General features: G+C 44.6%; 1 protein-coding gene across 1 annotated transcript in view; it reads left to right on the top strand.

Annotated features, from left to right (window-relative positions):
* The window catches only part of LOC142567719 (uncharacterized), a 59301-nt gene extending 52374 nt beyond the window's left edge, over window positions 1–6927 (top strand). The window contains exon 2 of the mRNA XM_075677896.1: window positions 5957–6927. Within this exon, the coding sequence (XP_075534011.1) occupies window positions 5957–6871 (915 nt within the window). The 3' untranslated portion in view covers window positions 6872–6927. The remainder of the gene's footprint in view (window positions 1–5956) is intronic.
* Window positions 6928–17912: the final 10985 nt, after the last annotated feature.

Genomic DNA, 17912 nt, shown 5'->3' with positions numbered 1-17912 from the left:
AGAAAATGTAATCCATTCTCTAACGTCGACTTTATAGTGCCCCTTAACTAATTGATATAAAAATTTTAGTCGTGATGAGCCGTTTCTATCGGATAACGGGATTAGGTTAGCGCGAGCTTGTAGTTCAGTGACTGAGCTGCGTCGAAAATTGTTATAAATGAACTGTACGGCTTTTTTGTGGACATTCTCTAGTTTCACAATATCACCTTTTGTATAGGGGTCCCATATTATAGCAGCATAGTCTAAGACTGGGAGGACAGTGGATGTGCGTGCTAATCCTCTTACAGCAGGGGTAGCCAAAGTTAACGTTCTTCTTAAAAAGAATAACTTTCTATAAGCATTCGCTGTAACGTAGTGAATATGTTTATTCCGGCTAAGATTGTTTGAAATCCATAGCCCAAGATATTTGTATTCAGACACAAAAGCACATTGTTAAAATTATACGGAAACAATAAGGGCCTCTTCTTTCGAGTCATCCGCATGAAAACGGTCTTGTCGAAGTTTATATGCATCTGCCACCGCTTACGCCAAGAAGCAACACGCTGAAAATCATTGTTTAACAATGCCTGATCCGATTGATTAACCTTCGTATAGAGAACACAGTCGTCCGCGTACAATTTTATTTTGACAGAGATGCCTTCTACCATGTCGTTTACATACATAAGAAAAAGGAGTGGCCCTAGGACCGAGCCCTGCGGGACACCTGATTTCACTGATAACTGGTTAGATTGATGGCCTGTGAATGCAACAAACTGGTGGCGATTGTCGAAATACGCTGATATCCAATTGACAAGTTCAGAGTTTCTAAGCAAACTATTTAATTTAAATAACAATTTACTGTGTGATACTTTGGCAAAAGCTTTCGAGAAGTCCATAAAAATTCCATCAATTTGTTTTACGTTATTTACAGATACGGAAAATCATGGATGGTAGCAACTAGCTGTGTACAAGTTGAGTACCCTTTCAGAAATCCATGCTGGCATTTTGTTAAGATGTTATGTGCATCTAAGAAATCCACGATATGTCTATGTATTATGTGCTCTAACAATTTGCAAGTGTTAGAGGTTAAAGAGACCGGACGGTAATTCTTTATAGACTGTTTGGCGCCGTGTTTATGAAGTGGTATTACTCGGGCTGTTCTCCAGTCATTCAGGAGTTGACCTTCTTCTAAAAAAACGTAAAAACACAATGTACAAGTATTTCGAAACCCATTCGGCATGCCTTTTTAGGAAAGTGTTGGGTATATCGTCTGGGCCTGAACTTTTCTTTTCATCAAGTTTTAAAAGCATGTGGAATATACCCTGCTCACTTGATACATCAGAAATAGGGGCGAAAAGTTCTCAAACATAGGTAAGACACCATCATCACAAGTAAAAACGGAGTGGAAATGCTCATTAAATAAGTTAGCAATTTTTTCTTCATAATTCAAGTGAATACCATCGACTTCAAATGTATCGCATTGGTAATGTTTCGGTGACACCTCCCGCCAAAATCTATCTGGAGACGATGTGATGAATTTAGGCAATGATTCTTCATAGTAACATTATTTCTCAGTAGATAGTTGGATCCGAAGTTTAGATGAAAGAGAGAGAAATTGCTGCCGTTGATCTGGTGAAGCACTGCTTGAGTTTTTCATTTTATTTTTTAACCTCTTGAGCTGCCTTTTCAATGTCAGCGTCTCCCGAGAAATCCAGGGATTCCTTTTTCTTAACAATAGTTGGTACATATTTTTTCAATGCATTCATTAACAATACATCTAAAGCGTTCCCATAGTTCCTGCACGTGTACAATATTCTCTGAAAATGAATCTAAGTAAAACGGAAGCGTATCTATAATCGAGACATCATCAGCTCGGGAGAAACTGCGGAATCGGACAGCGCTAGAGCTGTCTTTCCAATTCATATTATTTATTGTTAGTAACACAGCCTCGTGATCCGATATACCGGGAAATACATCGCACTTAGTGTGACTACTTATGGTCCCACTTACAAAAAAGAGGTTCAGGATTGTTTCAGAATTACCCTGTATTCTAGTACAGGTATCCACTAACTATAATAAATTAAAAGAAAAGGCAATGTCTAGCATGGCCTGCCCTAAGCTGTCGTTATCACTTTTGACCGACATCGTTTCCCAATGAATGCTTGGCAAGTTAAAATGTCCCGAGAGAATAATGCGGTCAGCGGGTTTCACATGCTCGCTCATGTATAGGTTCAAAGAATCCAAAACATCAATACCGGAATTAGGAGGTCTGTACAGAGCAGCTATGACATATCGAATATTTTCTTGGTAGGCCTTGCAAAAAATGCATTCGACATCTAATAAATCAGGCATTTTAAGAGCTTAATGTTATCCTTGAAAATGATGGCTACACCTCCACCCCTGCTACCTCTGTCTTTTCTGAATGCGCTATACCCAAGTGGAAGGAACTCGCTATCATATATTTCTTCATCTAACCATGTCTCCGTCAAGACAACGATATCTGGGTTATACCAAAAAAGAATTCCCTCTAACTCTGTACGCTTGTTTATAACGCTCCTACAATTTACGTTAAGTATTCCTAAAGAGCCACGCTTGCGCTTAGTCTGTCAATTTTGAGGACCTGATTTCTTCAGCTTATAATGTCATTTTTTTTCAGCATCCCAACGAAACAAAGTCCCGTTGATGATAAACTTATCGTAATGCAGCTTTACTTTCATGTTTTTCTGCCTTTCTTCCTTAGAACTCTCCCATAAAAACCTCCGTGTGTCACGTACTCGCTTAGAAAAGTCTTCAGATAGTGGCAGTTCACTACCCTTTAGTTTATGCGATGCTCTAAGCAGGACATTCTTTTCTCGGTAGTCAAGAAATTGTAGAATCCCTGGACGGGTCTGTGACACCTTTCAATGCCTGTTACGTTACTGCCTAGTTTTTTTTATTAAAGACTTCATCTTTCACATTTCGTTCTAAGTCTTCTGAAGTTTCAACTCTGGGTTCATGTAAGCCATAAATTATGAAGTTATTTCTCCGGCTTCTGTTTTCTAGATCATCAACATGTGCACTAATGTTGGCGAGTTGTTCCTCGAGGTTCGTTATTGTTGTTTCGATGCTTTCTACTTTAGAGTTCAGTGCACTTAAACCACCCAATCGCTGCTCGATGTCATCAGTTCTTTCTGTTAATTTTGATAGGTTCCTTTGCATTTCATTTTGTGTTGCTTGCATGTCCTGTATAGTAGAGAGAATTTTGCTTTGCCCACTTAACAGTTCTAGCAAGAGATCTTTTTCTATTGCACCTGGATTTTCTTCTACGTCTCCGCAAACCAGACAAAAGATCTCTAATTAATGGGCTAATTATACTAGACAAAAATAATTAACACGCAGTGGGCAGGGCAGCAGCAGCAAAGACCGGTTATCCGATCGATAATCACGAGTTGGCATATATCTACTAACCTGTAGCATGAAGCAAAATGGATTGTTCAGCATGTTGCCGGGATTGCTGCCGCCTCGCCCACTGGTGAAGCACAGCTCGTCCGGTGCCTTTATAGCTGTCCGATGGGGCATGTGACTTGACGTCACTGTTGTGGAGGCGATACCCAGACTTGTGACGCATGGAAAACTCTGTCGATTCATGATGCCGCATTCACCACGTGCCGATGAATGCACGCCAGCGTCTTGGTCCACGCCCACCAACGTTGTCGAAGCAGCACAGGCGCTAGTCAAAGCTTGGTTTCCGAGAGTAAGCACCGTAACCTGTAGCATGAAGCAAAAGGGATTGTTCAGCATGTGGCCGGGATTGCTGCCACCTCGCCATATGTCATACCCAAGGGTGTACCTGGCCTGGTGACCAGTAAATGTGACTTAATATTGCGAGTAGCTTCGGCCATAGCATGCTAACAGACGACGACACAGACTGAAGTGAGTAGTGCAAGAATGGACACGGGATACTAAAAAAGCGGCGAGGACAGCGACGGCCTTGTCGGCTTTTTAGTGTACCATGTCCACTCTTGCGCTAGTCACTTCAGCATGGAATACCAACTAGCCCGGTCTCACACCCTGCGACGACACAGAGACAGTTTGCTCAATTCTTGTGTCGTGACTTTTGCGTCAAGGTGCAAAACCAGCATATCCATGTACAGTAAACTCTCAGTTGTACGAACGTCAGTTTATCGAATATTTCAGAATAATGAACTTTTTAAATATCCCCGGCAGTTTTCTTATAGATTCTATGAAAAACTGTTTCACTTAAACAAATTTCGGAAGTCAATATTTCAGTTTAACGAACTCGCTCAGGGGACCAAGGCTTAGTTTTACGATCAGTTACTTACTCAGTTATCTGACCGTAACTTATCAGTTACGACCAGATACTTCGTTTGAAGACTATGCACAGTGTGACAGTGCACTGATTACCTGTGCTGGACAGACGGATCTGGAGATTGTTTCCAGTGTTCGTCCTGAAGAAGATGAAGAGTACGACGAAGAAGAGGCAACTGCCGAGCCAGTTTCAAGCCCTATAACTCTAGCTGAGGTTGTAGGGTACATTGGAAAGTTGAAAGACTTTGTGTCTCAAAAGGAAGCTGCGCCAGAAGAAGTGTACAAAAACATTGACTCTTTGGACAGTTTGTTACTTCCTGTGCTTTAAATGTACAAGTGCAGAAGAAGATTACAGATTTTTTTTCTGAGTGAGAAAGGCAGCATTATAACTGTTATGAACCTTGTACTTGTTGATATGTACAAATTCCATTTCACACATTTCTAACACTATGGATGCCATTTCTTCTGCTCCATGAATTGCACTTCAAACTTTTGACTCTGTATGCCATGTCTTGTGTTGGTCTAGTGAATATTCAGTTTAGTGAACTTTCAGGTAAGTGAACTATTTCCTTCGGTCCCTTGAAGTTCACTCAAGTGAGAGTTCACTGTATATGTCTTAATATTTAAGCACATGGCAGCTGCGGCGGTAGCCCATGACTGCAGATAGCAAAGTCGTTAGCGAAATAATTGGGGGCACCTTAATGAAATCGATAGGTCAAAATCAAAAGCCGTCCACGGCGGCGTTTCTCGTAGACGCTGTGCGATGTTCGGACGTTAACAATTTGCGCCGACTGAAGAAAGGCTGCCACGGAGTGCTTCTGACGGTTAGCCTAGCTTTTTTACTCCGTAGCATCAAAAAGAAAATAAAAAAGGAAAAGAAGGAAAAAAATAACCGTATCAAAATCCCAGAATCAATCATCGCTCGTCGCGACTAAACACTCTTAGGATGATAAGTCATTTCCAGGCGACGAGCGGTACGCTTTATCAACAATACTGATAACGCCGGCGGGACCAGCATTGAGGCAAAGTTCAACGCGCAGGGATAGCGTTTATTTATTTTATTTTTGTTGTTGACGTCATCACGCATCACAGCGGGAAGTTTGAAAAGTTTAAGGTCAGTACACCACGGGGTGGCACTCACGCGAACTAAACCCTCGTGCCCAGAGAAGCTGGATACGAGGTGATACTGCATTGTTCAAACGGTTTGCACCAATAAAACATTCCTACCAATTGGTGCTTCATATATATCTTATGTACATCCATAATACGCTATCTGGTAGCCTAACAATCATGTAAATAGTACGTACTATAAATCACCACGCTTTTTCTTATAAAAACGGCACGTGCGCGAGACGTAACACGTACGTCATTTCAAGACGTGAACGTTTGCATCAATTATAGACGTTAAAGAGACATTCGTGGTTGACAGGGCTGACAGCCATCGCGTCTCGGCAAGACGCGCTTATCAAAAATGTGAAATCTACGTTGTTCTCTGCAGCGACGCTTTGCTAAAACTGTCTATTGTCTTTGATGAGCGTCATATAGTGGTTGAATCGCCTAAGAACTTTTTTAATGGGTACGAGAATGGTGTTCTCACTGTCACTATTTCGTCGGTCAACATCACTGGGCAGCGCCCGCTTGACGACAATGCGCCGTTCCCTCTTCGCAGGACAAGCCCCTGAAGGTGGCCGTCGTGGCCAGGCAGCGACAACATCGAAAATCGTCCTGGCGACGCTCCCGCGTTAGGTTGGCCAACGGGGCTGTAGCGAGGCAGTCTGGTCGGGACCAAGGGACCGAGAGGGCATCGGAGACACGCACCAAGCATGCGGCAGCCACTCGACGCTCTACTCGACGCTTCACGAGGGACATCAGCCTGGCCACCAACGGAGTCAGGTTGCACAGAAATCGGCAGCACCCGGCTAACGCGCCATCTGCCGGCGCAGCAGCGCACCGTAGCGCGAGCTTGAAGACCGACAGCGACAAGAGGCGCAGTGTGGCCACCTCACACAAGGTGTCGGTGGCTTCTGCTGACAGTCAAAAGGAGGCGACGGTAACAAGACGTGCTGTTACAAGGAAGAATGCGACGCGAAGAGCCGGCAAGGCAGATGGCAATGGGAACACAACAGACCGTTTAAACGAAAAGGCCGCTATGGCCAGCTCAGACAAGGTGGCAGTGGTTTTCGCTGGTAGTCGTGCGAAGGAGCTGACAAGGACAAGAGCTCCTGCAAGCGAGGACACGACGCGAAGTGCCAGCACGTCAAATGCCAACAGAAGCACAACGGGCAGCTCGGAGGCTTCCCGTGCTATCGTCAGATCAGACGAGGTGTCGTCGATTTCCTATGGTAATCGGGCTGACTCGTCGGCAAGCTCACGAGTTGCTACAGGTGAGAATACGCCGCGAAACGCCGGCACGCCAGATGCTAACCGAAGCGCGACGGGCGGTTTGAAGGAGGAAGCTTCTCGTAGGAGCTTTGGCGGGACGAGCATTCCTGCGGCGAGCGACGACGGAAGTGCCGTCAGGACCGAGAATGAATTCTCCCGAGGTGGCGCCCCAGCCAGCTTGAGTGTTCTCCACGCACAATAGTGTTGCCTTTCATGATACGCGAGATGACAGTCGTGAATATTAAAGAGCCATATGCCGCTTCAGTTCTCTTCTCTGCAGAATAAGAATAAGAATCACTTTGCCTAGATTTTGACATCGTAATTTTCTGTTAGCATGAACCGACTGTTCATGTGCCGTTCATAGGTTTATTAAAAATTGTATGCAATATAATGCCTGGCCCTGCGTGTAGGTGGTGGTGTGGATGACAAGCTTTAGGAGGCTGTCGCTAGAACGCTGAAACGCATGGTGCGGTTCGCATGCGCCCTCTGGTTGTCCAAACAGGTAACCAGCGACTGGCAACTTGCAACAGCGAGTTGGCAGCCTCGTGTGCTGGCGACCAGCAAAATTTCGCGCCGTGCCAGGATTTTTTTATTAGGTTTGCTCTCCTATTAGGTATTTTTTTTTGCACGGCGGCCACATTTCGATGGGGGCGAAATGCGAAAACACCCGTGGGCACTTAGGTTTAGGTGCACGTTGAAGAACCCCAGGTGGTCGAAATTTCCGGAGTCCTCCACTACGGCGTGCCTCATAATCAGAAAGTGGTTTTGGCACGCAAAACCCCATAATTTTTTAGGAATTTTTTTATTAGTTAGCTCCAGCGGTCCGCACGCGCCGGCATCCCCACTTCAGTTTGTTGACACGACGTCTGTTGAAAGCTGGCAAACGTTCGGCACTTCGCAGAGCAAAGCTGTTTGAAGTCGGCAACTATTGCCAACAGCAGACAACACTGGCATATTTTTGTCGATGTAGTTTGAAGCGTCCGCGTCATGGCGAAAACGCGACTCTTGCACTGTCACATTCTGTGCTGCATGTGTGGCGTTGACGCGGTGGCCCACCTTTGGAGCACTGTGCAGCTATCTTACCTGTGCCGCTTTTTTTTGTTTATTGCTACTGCATAATGGTTGCTACAACATACGTCACTATGTACTCGGTTGTGTGCGGCGCGATGGCGCACCTTTTGTAGCTGTGCTATCGAAAGGTTGTGTTGTGTGCAATCGACGCACCATCGCTCCTCGGCTGGACGAAGCACCAGCGCGGAAGAAACAGGGAGCGACCCCATACTGACTCGAGTTCTGGGAATCCTCCGTCGCCCTCCGCGTCTCTGCTAAAGGACAGAGACCGAGAGTCTGCCTCCTCGAACACATGCAGCTCTCGCCTGCGTATTTTGTAGAAAATAAACTCAGTCTGTTTTCTGCCACAACCGATGCGCACTCCTTTCACGGACGGGGCCAGACCCCGTACGCAACACTGGCGACAAGGCAGGAGTTGCGAAGCGGATAAGTTTTCGAAGGCCATGGCTACAGGACGAATGCACGGCGCTGTCGAGCCTTTCTCGGGCAAATCTTGGGAATCGTGGATCCAGCGCCTCGACTTTTACTTCGTGGCGAGCGATGTCAGCGACGAAGCGAAGAAGCGGGCACTTCTCCTCACGCTTTGTGGAGCCGAAACTTTCGAACACTGTGTGCGCGCTGATAGCGTCGAAGGTCCCGGGAGAAGTCAACTTCAATGATTTAGTGACACTTCTTAGGCGGCACTTCGACACCAGGACATCCGAGCTTTACAGCCGGTACGTGTTTCACAGACGCGACCAACGGCCAGACGAGTCGATCAACAGCAGCACACTAAACATTTTAACACCCGTAAAGGTGTAAATCAGTTTGTCGCCAGATGAACACCCTAAGGGTGATGTCGTCTACACCCTACAGTTGGGTTGCAATTATAGCACCCTAGAGGAAGGGGGCCCAGCAAGATTAAATTAGGGTGTAAGGGCGCTAGTCTATATTAACACCCATCTACGTGGGTGTTGGAAGGGCGTACACCCTTTTCTTTCTGGTGTGCATGGAAGGCAAGTTCAGCAGTACACAGCAGTACAGGTTCAATTACTACTATGTACTATGTACTACCCACGCGTAACTCGTGTGTGCCAGAAGGTTCAAGTTCGGCTACCAATCCCACCGTCCAACAGCCGGCCTTGAAGCTTCGATCGGCATACACAACACCTATACATATGGATCACATAAAGTATTAGTAATTCATGGTGTATACTGCAAAACCTGTTTTCGCTGCACAAATGCAACCTAGCGAATTCTACGCTTTTGAGCATGTTTATCAACAGCAACTGTTATCTCATTTCTAGATCCGTATAACATGCAACACAGAATGGCAAGACATATGCTGCATTTTCAAGATAAATGTAAATAAATTTATTGCATGCGTTTATACAGAGTACAAGATATACATAAATCACATGAGACCTAAACATGCGTAATCACCAAACGCATTGGTAAGTACAAGAACATTTACATTCCCACAAAAGTGTATATGTATTGATCAAATCTGTCCTTATGAGAGGAGAAACTATATAGCATTACTGAAATAGCCTCAGTTGGCCTCGAAGTGTTTTGGGCCACTTAAAGGAACGAATTCTCACTATTAAACTACACTGCACGAAAATTCAAGTTTTGATGCCTCAAAAAAAAAAATGGGATATTGCAAAGGGCATTTAGGGAAGTACATGAAATGCAGAGCAAGCACACGACAAGAAACACACCTGTGATTTTGTACACCAATGTCATGGCTCAGCATTATGAAAAGTTTATTTGGAAAGTCGATGTAAGGCATATCTGGTCAACATTTTTGATAGAACGAAACAATATTTTCCGGGCATAAACGTGCTTCAAATAAGGTTTGAGCCTGGAGCATTATTCCAAATTTTCGCTTTCCCACAAGACTACTTGCACACATACAAAAAAGAAAAACCAATTCCTCCTTAATAATGCCGCACAGGTCAGGAGAAGCAGGTTGGACGTGAGCGCTGCTGCAAGGGGGCGAGCCGTGCGCTTGCAATTGCTCACGAATGATGGCTCGTATAATAGACCGGAGCTCAATACTGTTTGCCAGGGGGTTGTCGGAAAAGTCCGGTTGCAAGCGGAGTGATTGCAGGGCGTCGAGGCGCTGACAGATGGAGACGACATCCGACAACGTCGAAGGGTTTTTAGCAGCGAGTGCCTTGAAGGCAGTAGATCCTATACTTTTAAGAAGGTGTCGCACGCGGTCAGTTTCTGGCATGGCACTGTCGACACGGCGGCAAAGCGCGACGATGTCCTCAATGTACGAGGTATACGACTCGCCATAGTGCTGGACGCGCTCAGCCAGCCTCTTTTTCGCAACTTCCGAACGAACCGTGGGTGTGCCAAAATCCACCGTAGCTGCTCCTTGAAAGACGACCAATCACGGAAGACTCTTTCGTGATTCAGGAACCATGTCTTCGCTACTTGAGATGTAAAATGGTACGTTTTTTAACTTCGATGTCTCTTTCCAGTTGTTGTACTCGCTGACACGATCGTAGTTGTCGAGCCAGTCTTCCATGTCCTCACAAGGCAAGCCAGAGAAGATTTCAGGATCGCGATACCGGTTGTTGGCAGGGCTGGGAGTGGGTGTGGCTGGCACTTTAACCGAGCTGATGGACGCTGCGGGCTGGTCTTGCGACATGGCGGCCTCTTGGCGTAAGGGGCGTCCCGAACGTAGCTCCAGGAGAGACCTTGAAGAGGAGTGAGGTCGAAGGGATTTTAAAGCACCTCCACCACTTGAAAGACCACGGTCGAGACGACGCTTTAGTCCAAGAAAGAAAAATGGCTTTGTACAGATGAAGATGAAGTCGGCATAAATGCTTTCACTAGAATTTTTTGGTGCCTAAATTTTTTTATGTGAAAATAGAGTTCTCTGGGCCAAAACTGCTGTGTAGCAGATTTTCTTATTACAATTCCGGTTTCTCTAAACTGTTTTTTAATCCGATGCCACTGGTCTGCTATACAATATGTCGTTTGAATATGGATTCTTTTCTTACTATAAAACAAAAGACTGAAATATTCCACATTGACTTCTGTTTGGGTGCAAAGCGCAGTATCATTGGAGGCCTGATAAAAAGCCGCCATTCATTAAAATATTTTGCTGAGCACAAAAGTTAGATGAAGTGCTTTAAAATAAATTGTAAATTTGGAAAATATTTGCACTTGGGTGCGGTAATGCAGCATTAGCGCTTGCTGTAGCATACGAGTATGCAAATAAGGAAATATAGTTTATTAAATTAGCCATACTCTAGTTACTAAAAGAAGCTTCGAAGTGTACGTTCTAAATTTTTTAAACACACGCAGTTATGCATAAATTCAAGTTAAACATCACACTTAACATTAGCCAGCAAGAAATGGTTGTATCAAACAGTATAAACATACTGAACAGTGTATATACACTGATTTAAAAGTAGAAGAAGAATAGGGTACACATTTGAGCTGCCAGAATGCAACTGATGCAGCAAATGGCGCTTAGCTTTCAAAAATAAAAAAATACTGTTCACGGTTAACCACGAGGCACCGGGACTCCATCTTATAATAATAATAATAATAATAATAATAATAATAATAATAATAATAATAATAATAATAATAATAATAATAATAATCTTGGCTGCGCCCACTGCATGGAAAAGGCCCCTCCCATACTTCTCCAACTACCCCGATCATAAGCTAATTGTGGCCATGTTGTCCCTGTAAACTTCTTAATCTCATCCACCCACCTAACTTTCTGCCGCCCCCTGCTATGCTTCCCTTCTCGGAATCCAGTCTGTAACCCTTAATGACCATCGGTTATCTTCCCTCCTCATAACAAGTCCTGCCCATGCCCCCCCCCCCCATTTCTTTTTCTTGATTTCAACTAAGATGTCATTAACTCGCGTTTGTTCCCTCAAACAATCTGCTCTCTTCTTATCCCTTAACGTTAGACCCATCATTCTTCTTTCTATAGCTCGTTGCGTCGTCCTCAATTTAAGTAGAATCCTTTTCGTAAGCCTCCAGGTTTCTGCCCCGTAGGTGAATACTGGTAAGACAGAGCTGTTATACACTTTTCCTTTGAGGGATAATCTTGATCTATAAGTACAGCGCTTGGCTATGCTGGAATCTTAAATCCCGCATTAGCAAAATAAGAACACAATGGCGAGAGTTCAGTCTGAGCAGTTACATATGTACACTGCAAAAAATTTGATAAGAAACAAGCTCCTGAAAACAAAAATCTTAATGTGACCAGACACAATGCACAGCTTAGTTAACTGGGCAAGACAAATGAAAGGTAGTAGAAATTTCTAATTTACAAATTTAAGAATTGCGTGTTACCTTGAACACTAAACCACTCCCATTGTGAATATAAAATGACACAGCAGCAAAAGCAAATAATTTACAGTAGTCTTTTCACTATAGAAAATAAAAGTGCATAAAATTTAAACACACCAGCACTGACACCTCTCAACAGCACACATTTCTCCAGGAGCCTGTATGTGTCCTTACTATTAAACTCACATTCTGAAATCTGCGATATATTTGTGCAGTACACTTTAAAGCACTGCAGCTTAAAACATTATGGGACATGGCACATTAAGACCGAGATGCAGAAGACATGAATATATAATTGTTTTTAACACATTATTGCACTAGGAGAGAAAGAGCAGTGTTTTACAGAAACAGCTGAAATTTTAAGGTTGAGACAATTAAATAGGAATAAATTAAAGGTATGAGGAGTTTAATGAATTGAGTAAATAAGCTAATTGCAGAGGGTAAACAAATATTCCTTTCCTGCAAATAAATTGGTAGCAGAAAGGTCATGCGAAACGAGCACTGAATGCACAATACAGAATATGGTGCTGCAATGCCACAATATGTGAACATCCTTCCGCAAAGGAAAATCCTCACTATGAAATACCATCAAGAAATTGCAAGTGTATACATTGAATCAGCATTCATGCCTGCAGTGTGCACTCTGACGCAACGCACTGTCATGCACACGCGCACTGGGTTGGCTGTAACGCCCCTTTTGATAGTATGCATCCCCGCAGGGGCGTCTGCGTCAGCAGGCGTTTGGTGTGTGGCGACACCACGTACCCGAGCACACGAGGGTTGGACCCTCCCGCGTGTAGCCGTGCGTGGCTTTACCGTGTCCGGGGAAAGGGGGATCCTGGGGGTTGAGCCGATGCCGGGTGTTTGGACCTTTAAGGCCCCCCGGCGGAGGCAACACACCTCTTTGGCCTCTGCTTCACGTAGACGGCAACCCCGGACTGACCCACCCGGGGGAAATCGGCAGTCGCCTCTTCCTGTCTCTCTCTCTCCTCAAACCTTCGTCTTTATCTCTCACTTTTTGATCTTTCCTGTCTTCTTCTCTCTTCCAGTTACTTCCTGTCTCCACGGCGGCAAGGGCTAACCTTGTGTGAATAGCCAACCTAGGTTATTTCATATTTGGTTATAGTGGTAATGTACAGCTGGCGTTTGCAGGCCGTGTTTCACAGGCCCTGCAGCGTCCCCTTGTAGGACTCCACGGTGGGTGGCTGGCGTTACTGCCGAAATTACAATCTCTTATGGCTTCTTCTTTCCCCCCACTACCTGATCGCTCCCTGAAGAGGGGGCGCACCGATGATGTCTTAGAATTTTTTGCCCGTCAAAAAGAAATTTTTCCTCGATTCCATGTAGTCCACTCTGAAACACCAAACAAACCCGCTCGAACAATCTCACCATTCCTCGTGTCCAAGTACCTGACCCAAGTTTTTGGTACCGGTTACAAAGCATCCAGAATGGCAAGCGGTGATCTCCTCTTGGAGCTCCGCAACCTGAAGCAATATGAAAAGCTACCCAATCTAGTATCATTTGGCGGCGCCAAAGTAACAGTGACACCGCATCGTACTATGAATGCCAGCCGTGGCGTAGTCTCCGATGATGATCTCTTGGAGCTGACTGAGGCTGAGCTCTTGGAGTGCTTCAGCGAGCAGAACGTCATCCATGTTAAGCGAATTAAGATGAGGCGTGATAATAAGGAAATTCAGACCAAACACCTGATACTTACTTTTGGCACAAGTGTTCTGCCCGAGTCCATCGAGGCGGGCTATATCAAGCTCCGTGTTCGCCCATATGTTCCAAATCCCCTGCGTTGCTTCAAATGCCAGCGTTTCGGTCACAGTTCACAGAGCTGTCGAGGCCGCCAAACCTGCGCGAAATGCAGTGCTCATGAGCACACCTCTGAAACTTGTGAAAACTCTCTCCATTGTGCAAACTGTGAAGGGGAGCACGCTGCATACTCGCGGTCGTGCCCATCGTGGAAGAAAGAAAAGGAAATAGTTACAATTAAAGTAAAAGAAAACATAAGTTTCAAAGAGGCACGCAGGCGGGTATCCTTCCTGCCAAAGCACACCTTTGCCGATGTGGCGCGTCAGGGGGCAGCGCCACAACGGTCTCCGGTGGCTGTCCGACCCACACCCACTGAGGCGGCAGTGACGCCATCCGCCCCCTCGGCGGCTGCAGCTAACGCTGCTACGCCAACCCAGGAGAAGGGGCCATCTACCTCCGGGCAGGTGACCTCAAAGGCCTCGTCCAACGTGCCGAGGCCTTCATGTCAAACAAAGCGCTCGGAAGAGCGCCTGTCCAGCGCCTCGCAAGAGGCGATGGACACAACAACCAGCAAGAGGGTGCCACCAGCGCCTAAGGAGCGGCGAGGCACTCTCGACCGCTCCAAAAGAGACAAAACTCCCGTCACGGCGCCTGAAAAAGGCCCGCGAGCTAACTCTTCTCTCTTAAACACACAGCACCCAACACACTTATCATAATGGAAACACAATTACTACAGTGGAATGTACGAGGACTTTTACGTAACCTCGACGACATTAACGAACTGTTACACAAACATAATCCAAGGTTGCTGTGTGTTCAAGAGACACATCTGAAACCTACAAACACTAATTTCCTTCGTAATTACTCTATCTTTCGGAATGACCGCGACGAGGCTACCGCCTCTGGCGGTGTAGCAATAGTAGCCCACAGATCTGTCGCTTGCCGACCCGTCGCCCTTAAGAGGAAGCTTTAGCTCGAGTGCTCCTATCTAAATACATGTAAAAGGAGAATTCGTTTTTCTCGGCAACCACTGCACCAAAGTTGACGAGGTTTGTTGCATTTAAAAGAAAAACTTAAAATCTAGTGACTGTTGGTTTCGAAGTTTTGAGTTAGGTCGTCAATCATTTATTAAAAATTGGCGAAAATCAAAAATTTCAAAAAACGAAACTATCAAGTTTACAACTCTGTAACTCAACCACTAAGAATGATAATACAATTCTGTGAATTGCATCTAAAAGTACATCCATAGCGGACAAAATTGATATGTTACACATGAATATAAAAAAATTTAATCATAGGGAAATACAACTTTTGTAAAACCGTTGTAACCAACCTAACAAATTCACGTAAAATGTAAAATGACACATTGAATTTGTCCGCTTTGAATGATCTAATGGATGCCGTTTACATAACCGCGATATCAGTTTTTGATGCAGAGCTATGAATTTGCAAACTTCGTCTTCTATTTTTTTCAAACGGTCAAATATTTGAAAATCGTTTTAAGAAAATTCAAGCCCTAAATAGAAATTCCGCTTCCAACAGTCACTAGAATTTAACTTTATCTTTCAAATGCAACAAATTTTATCAAGATCGGTCCAGGGGTTATCTCATAAAAACGTTTTTGAGCTTTACATGTATTTGAATAGGCCGCGTCAGAGTCGGGCCCGAGCTAAAGCTTCCTCTTAACACGCCCCTCGAGGCAGTGTCAGTTCGGGCCATTCTTTTTCACAAATTAATAACAGTGTGTTCCATTTATATACCGCCAAACCAACGTCTCGAAAAAAACAGACTTTTATAACCTCATTGACCAGATCACCGAGCCTTACATACTCGTGGGAGATTTTAACTCCCATAACCCGATGTGGGGAGACTCACGATGCGACACGAGAGGTCGACTCATTGAAAATTTCCTTTTAAACTCCAGCGCGTGCCTCTTTAATAAGAAAGAACCGACCTACTACAATCCACAGCATAATTCATACTCCTCAATAGACCTGTCTATCGGTTCTGCTTCTATCTTCCCTGATTTAGAGTGGTCTGTAATTAAAAATCCATTTGGAATTGATCACTTCCCATTAACTCTAAACCTAGTAACACAACATGACTCCCCTCCGCCTGTTCCTCGCTGCAAACGAGCCGAGGCTAATTGGGAATGCTTTAAAGAATCTACCTACATATTACCAGATTTTATAAGTGATTTTAGCATAGATCATGCCGTATCATATTTTACCGCTTTTATCACTGATGCAGCAGAGAAATTCATCCCTCAGACAAACGGTACTTCATTGAAAAGACGGGTCCCCTGGTGGAATAACGATTGCAGAAAGGCACGGAGGAGACAGAATAAAGCCTGGGGTAAACTACGCGAATGCCCTACCGCCGAAAATTTAGAAGAATTTAAACAGATTAAATCCCAGGGAAGACGAACGCGAAGACAGGCAAAGAGGGCAAGCTGGCAGAGGTTCCTTTCAGAGATAAATTCATACACTCAAGAGGCTAAAGTGTGGGACGGGCTTAGAAGGCTAAAGGGACAAGAAATTCATCCGTTGCCCCTAGTAAACGATGAAGGCAATAGCTTAGAAGATCAAGGTGACGCACTCGGGGAACATTTTGAGCGGATTTCCAGCTCAAATAATTATTCCAAGGCATTCCTAAAGCACAAACAAACAGCAGAACATGAGGCCATCAACCGCAAATGCAGACAGAACGAATTATATAACCATCCTTTTAACATTGCCGAATTGACAGCTGCTTTGACTGCATGTCAGAGCTCCGCACCTGGCCCTGACAGGATCATGTACGATATGCTTAAACATCTCCACAATGATACTCAAATAACGCTACTCGCACTTTTCAATGCTATATGGGCTGCCGGTTACCTCCCATCTAAATGGAAAGAAGCTATTGTTATCCCTGTTTTGAAGCACGGTAAAGATACATCACTGCTGACCAGCTACCGTCCTATAGCGCTTACGAGCTGTCTTTGCAAGCTTTTTGAAAAAATGATCAATCGCCGCCTCGTACATTTTCTAGAGTCTACCAATATGCTTGACCTACTTCAATGTGGCTTCAGGGAAGGGCGATCTACAACCGACCATCTCATGCGCATCGAATCAAACATTCGCGATGCTTTCGTTCATAAACAATCCTTCCTATCCGTATTTCTTGACATGGAAAAGGCGTACGATACAACTTGGCGGTACGGAATATTGCGCTAGCTGTCGGCGCTGGGCATCCGCGGCAATATGTTAAACATTATCGAAAGCTACCTACAAAACCGTACATTTCGGGTGAAAGTAGGTAATGCACTGTCGCGTACATTCACACAGGAAACTGGTGTACCCCAGGGAGGCGTACTCAGTTTCAGTCTCTTTGTCATTAAGATGAACACGCTCCGCGCTGCATTACCGCCAGCCATTTTCTATTCTGTTTACGTAGATGACATACAAATAGGTTTTAAATCCTGTAACCTTGCAGTGTGCGAAAGACAAATACAGCAGGGATTGAACAAGATATCTAAGTGGGCAGACGAAAACGGGTTTATAGTGAATCCGAACAAAAGTTCTTGTGTGCTTTTCACAAGAAAGAGAGGGCTCGTTGCAGATCCCAATATCGAAATATATGGCCAGCAAATCCCTGTGAACAAAGAGCACAAGTTCTTAGGTATCATACTTGACTCTAAACTAGCATTTATCCCACACATAAAGTATCTCAAGGTGAAATGCTTAAAACAATGAACACACTGAAAATTTTATCCCATACAACATGGGACAGCGACAGAAAATGTTTGATGAATCTTCACAAAAGCCTCATTCGATCACGATTGGACTATGGTGCCGTGATTTATCATTCCGCAGCCCCGAGCGCGCTAAAGATGCTAGATCCGGTTCACCATTTAGGAATCCGCTTGGCCACTGGCGCTTTCAGAACAAGTCCCATTGAAAGTTTGTATGTAGAATCAAATGAGTGGTCACTCCATCTTCAAAGAACATACATCAGCCAAACATATTTCCTGAAAATCCACTCCAATCCTCAACATCCATGTTTCAATACCGTTAATGACATGACATATGATACACTCTTTCGTAATCGTTCCTCTGTAA

This window comes from Dermacentor variabilis, unplaced genomic scaffold, assembly GCF_050947875.1.
Source record: "Dermacentor variabilis isolate Ectoservices unplaced genomic scaffold, ASM5094787v1 scaffold_14, whole genome shotgun sequence".
In the NCBI taxonomy this organism is placed as follows: domain Eukaryota; kingdom Metazoa; phylum Arthropoda; class Arachnida; order Ixodida; family Ixodidae; genus Dermacentor; species Dermacentor variabilis.
Note: the sequence above shows the minus strand (reverse complement) of the source record. Positions and strands in the feature narration are given on the sequence as shown.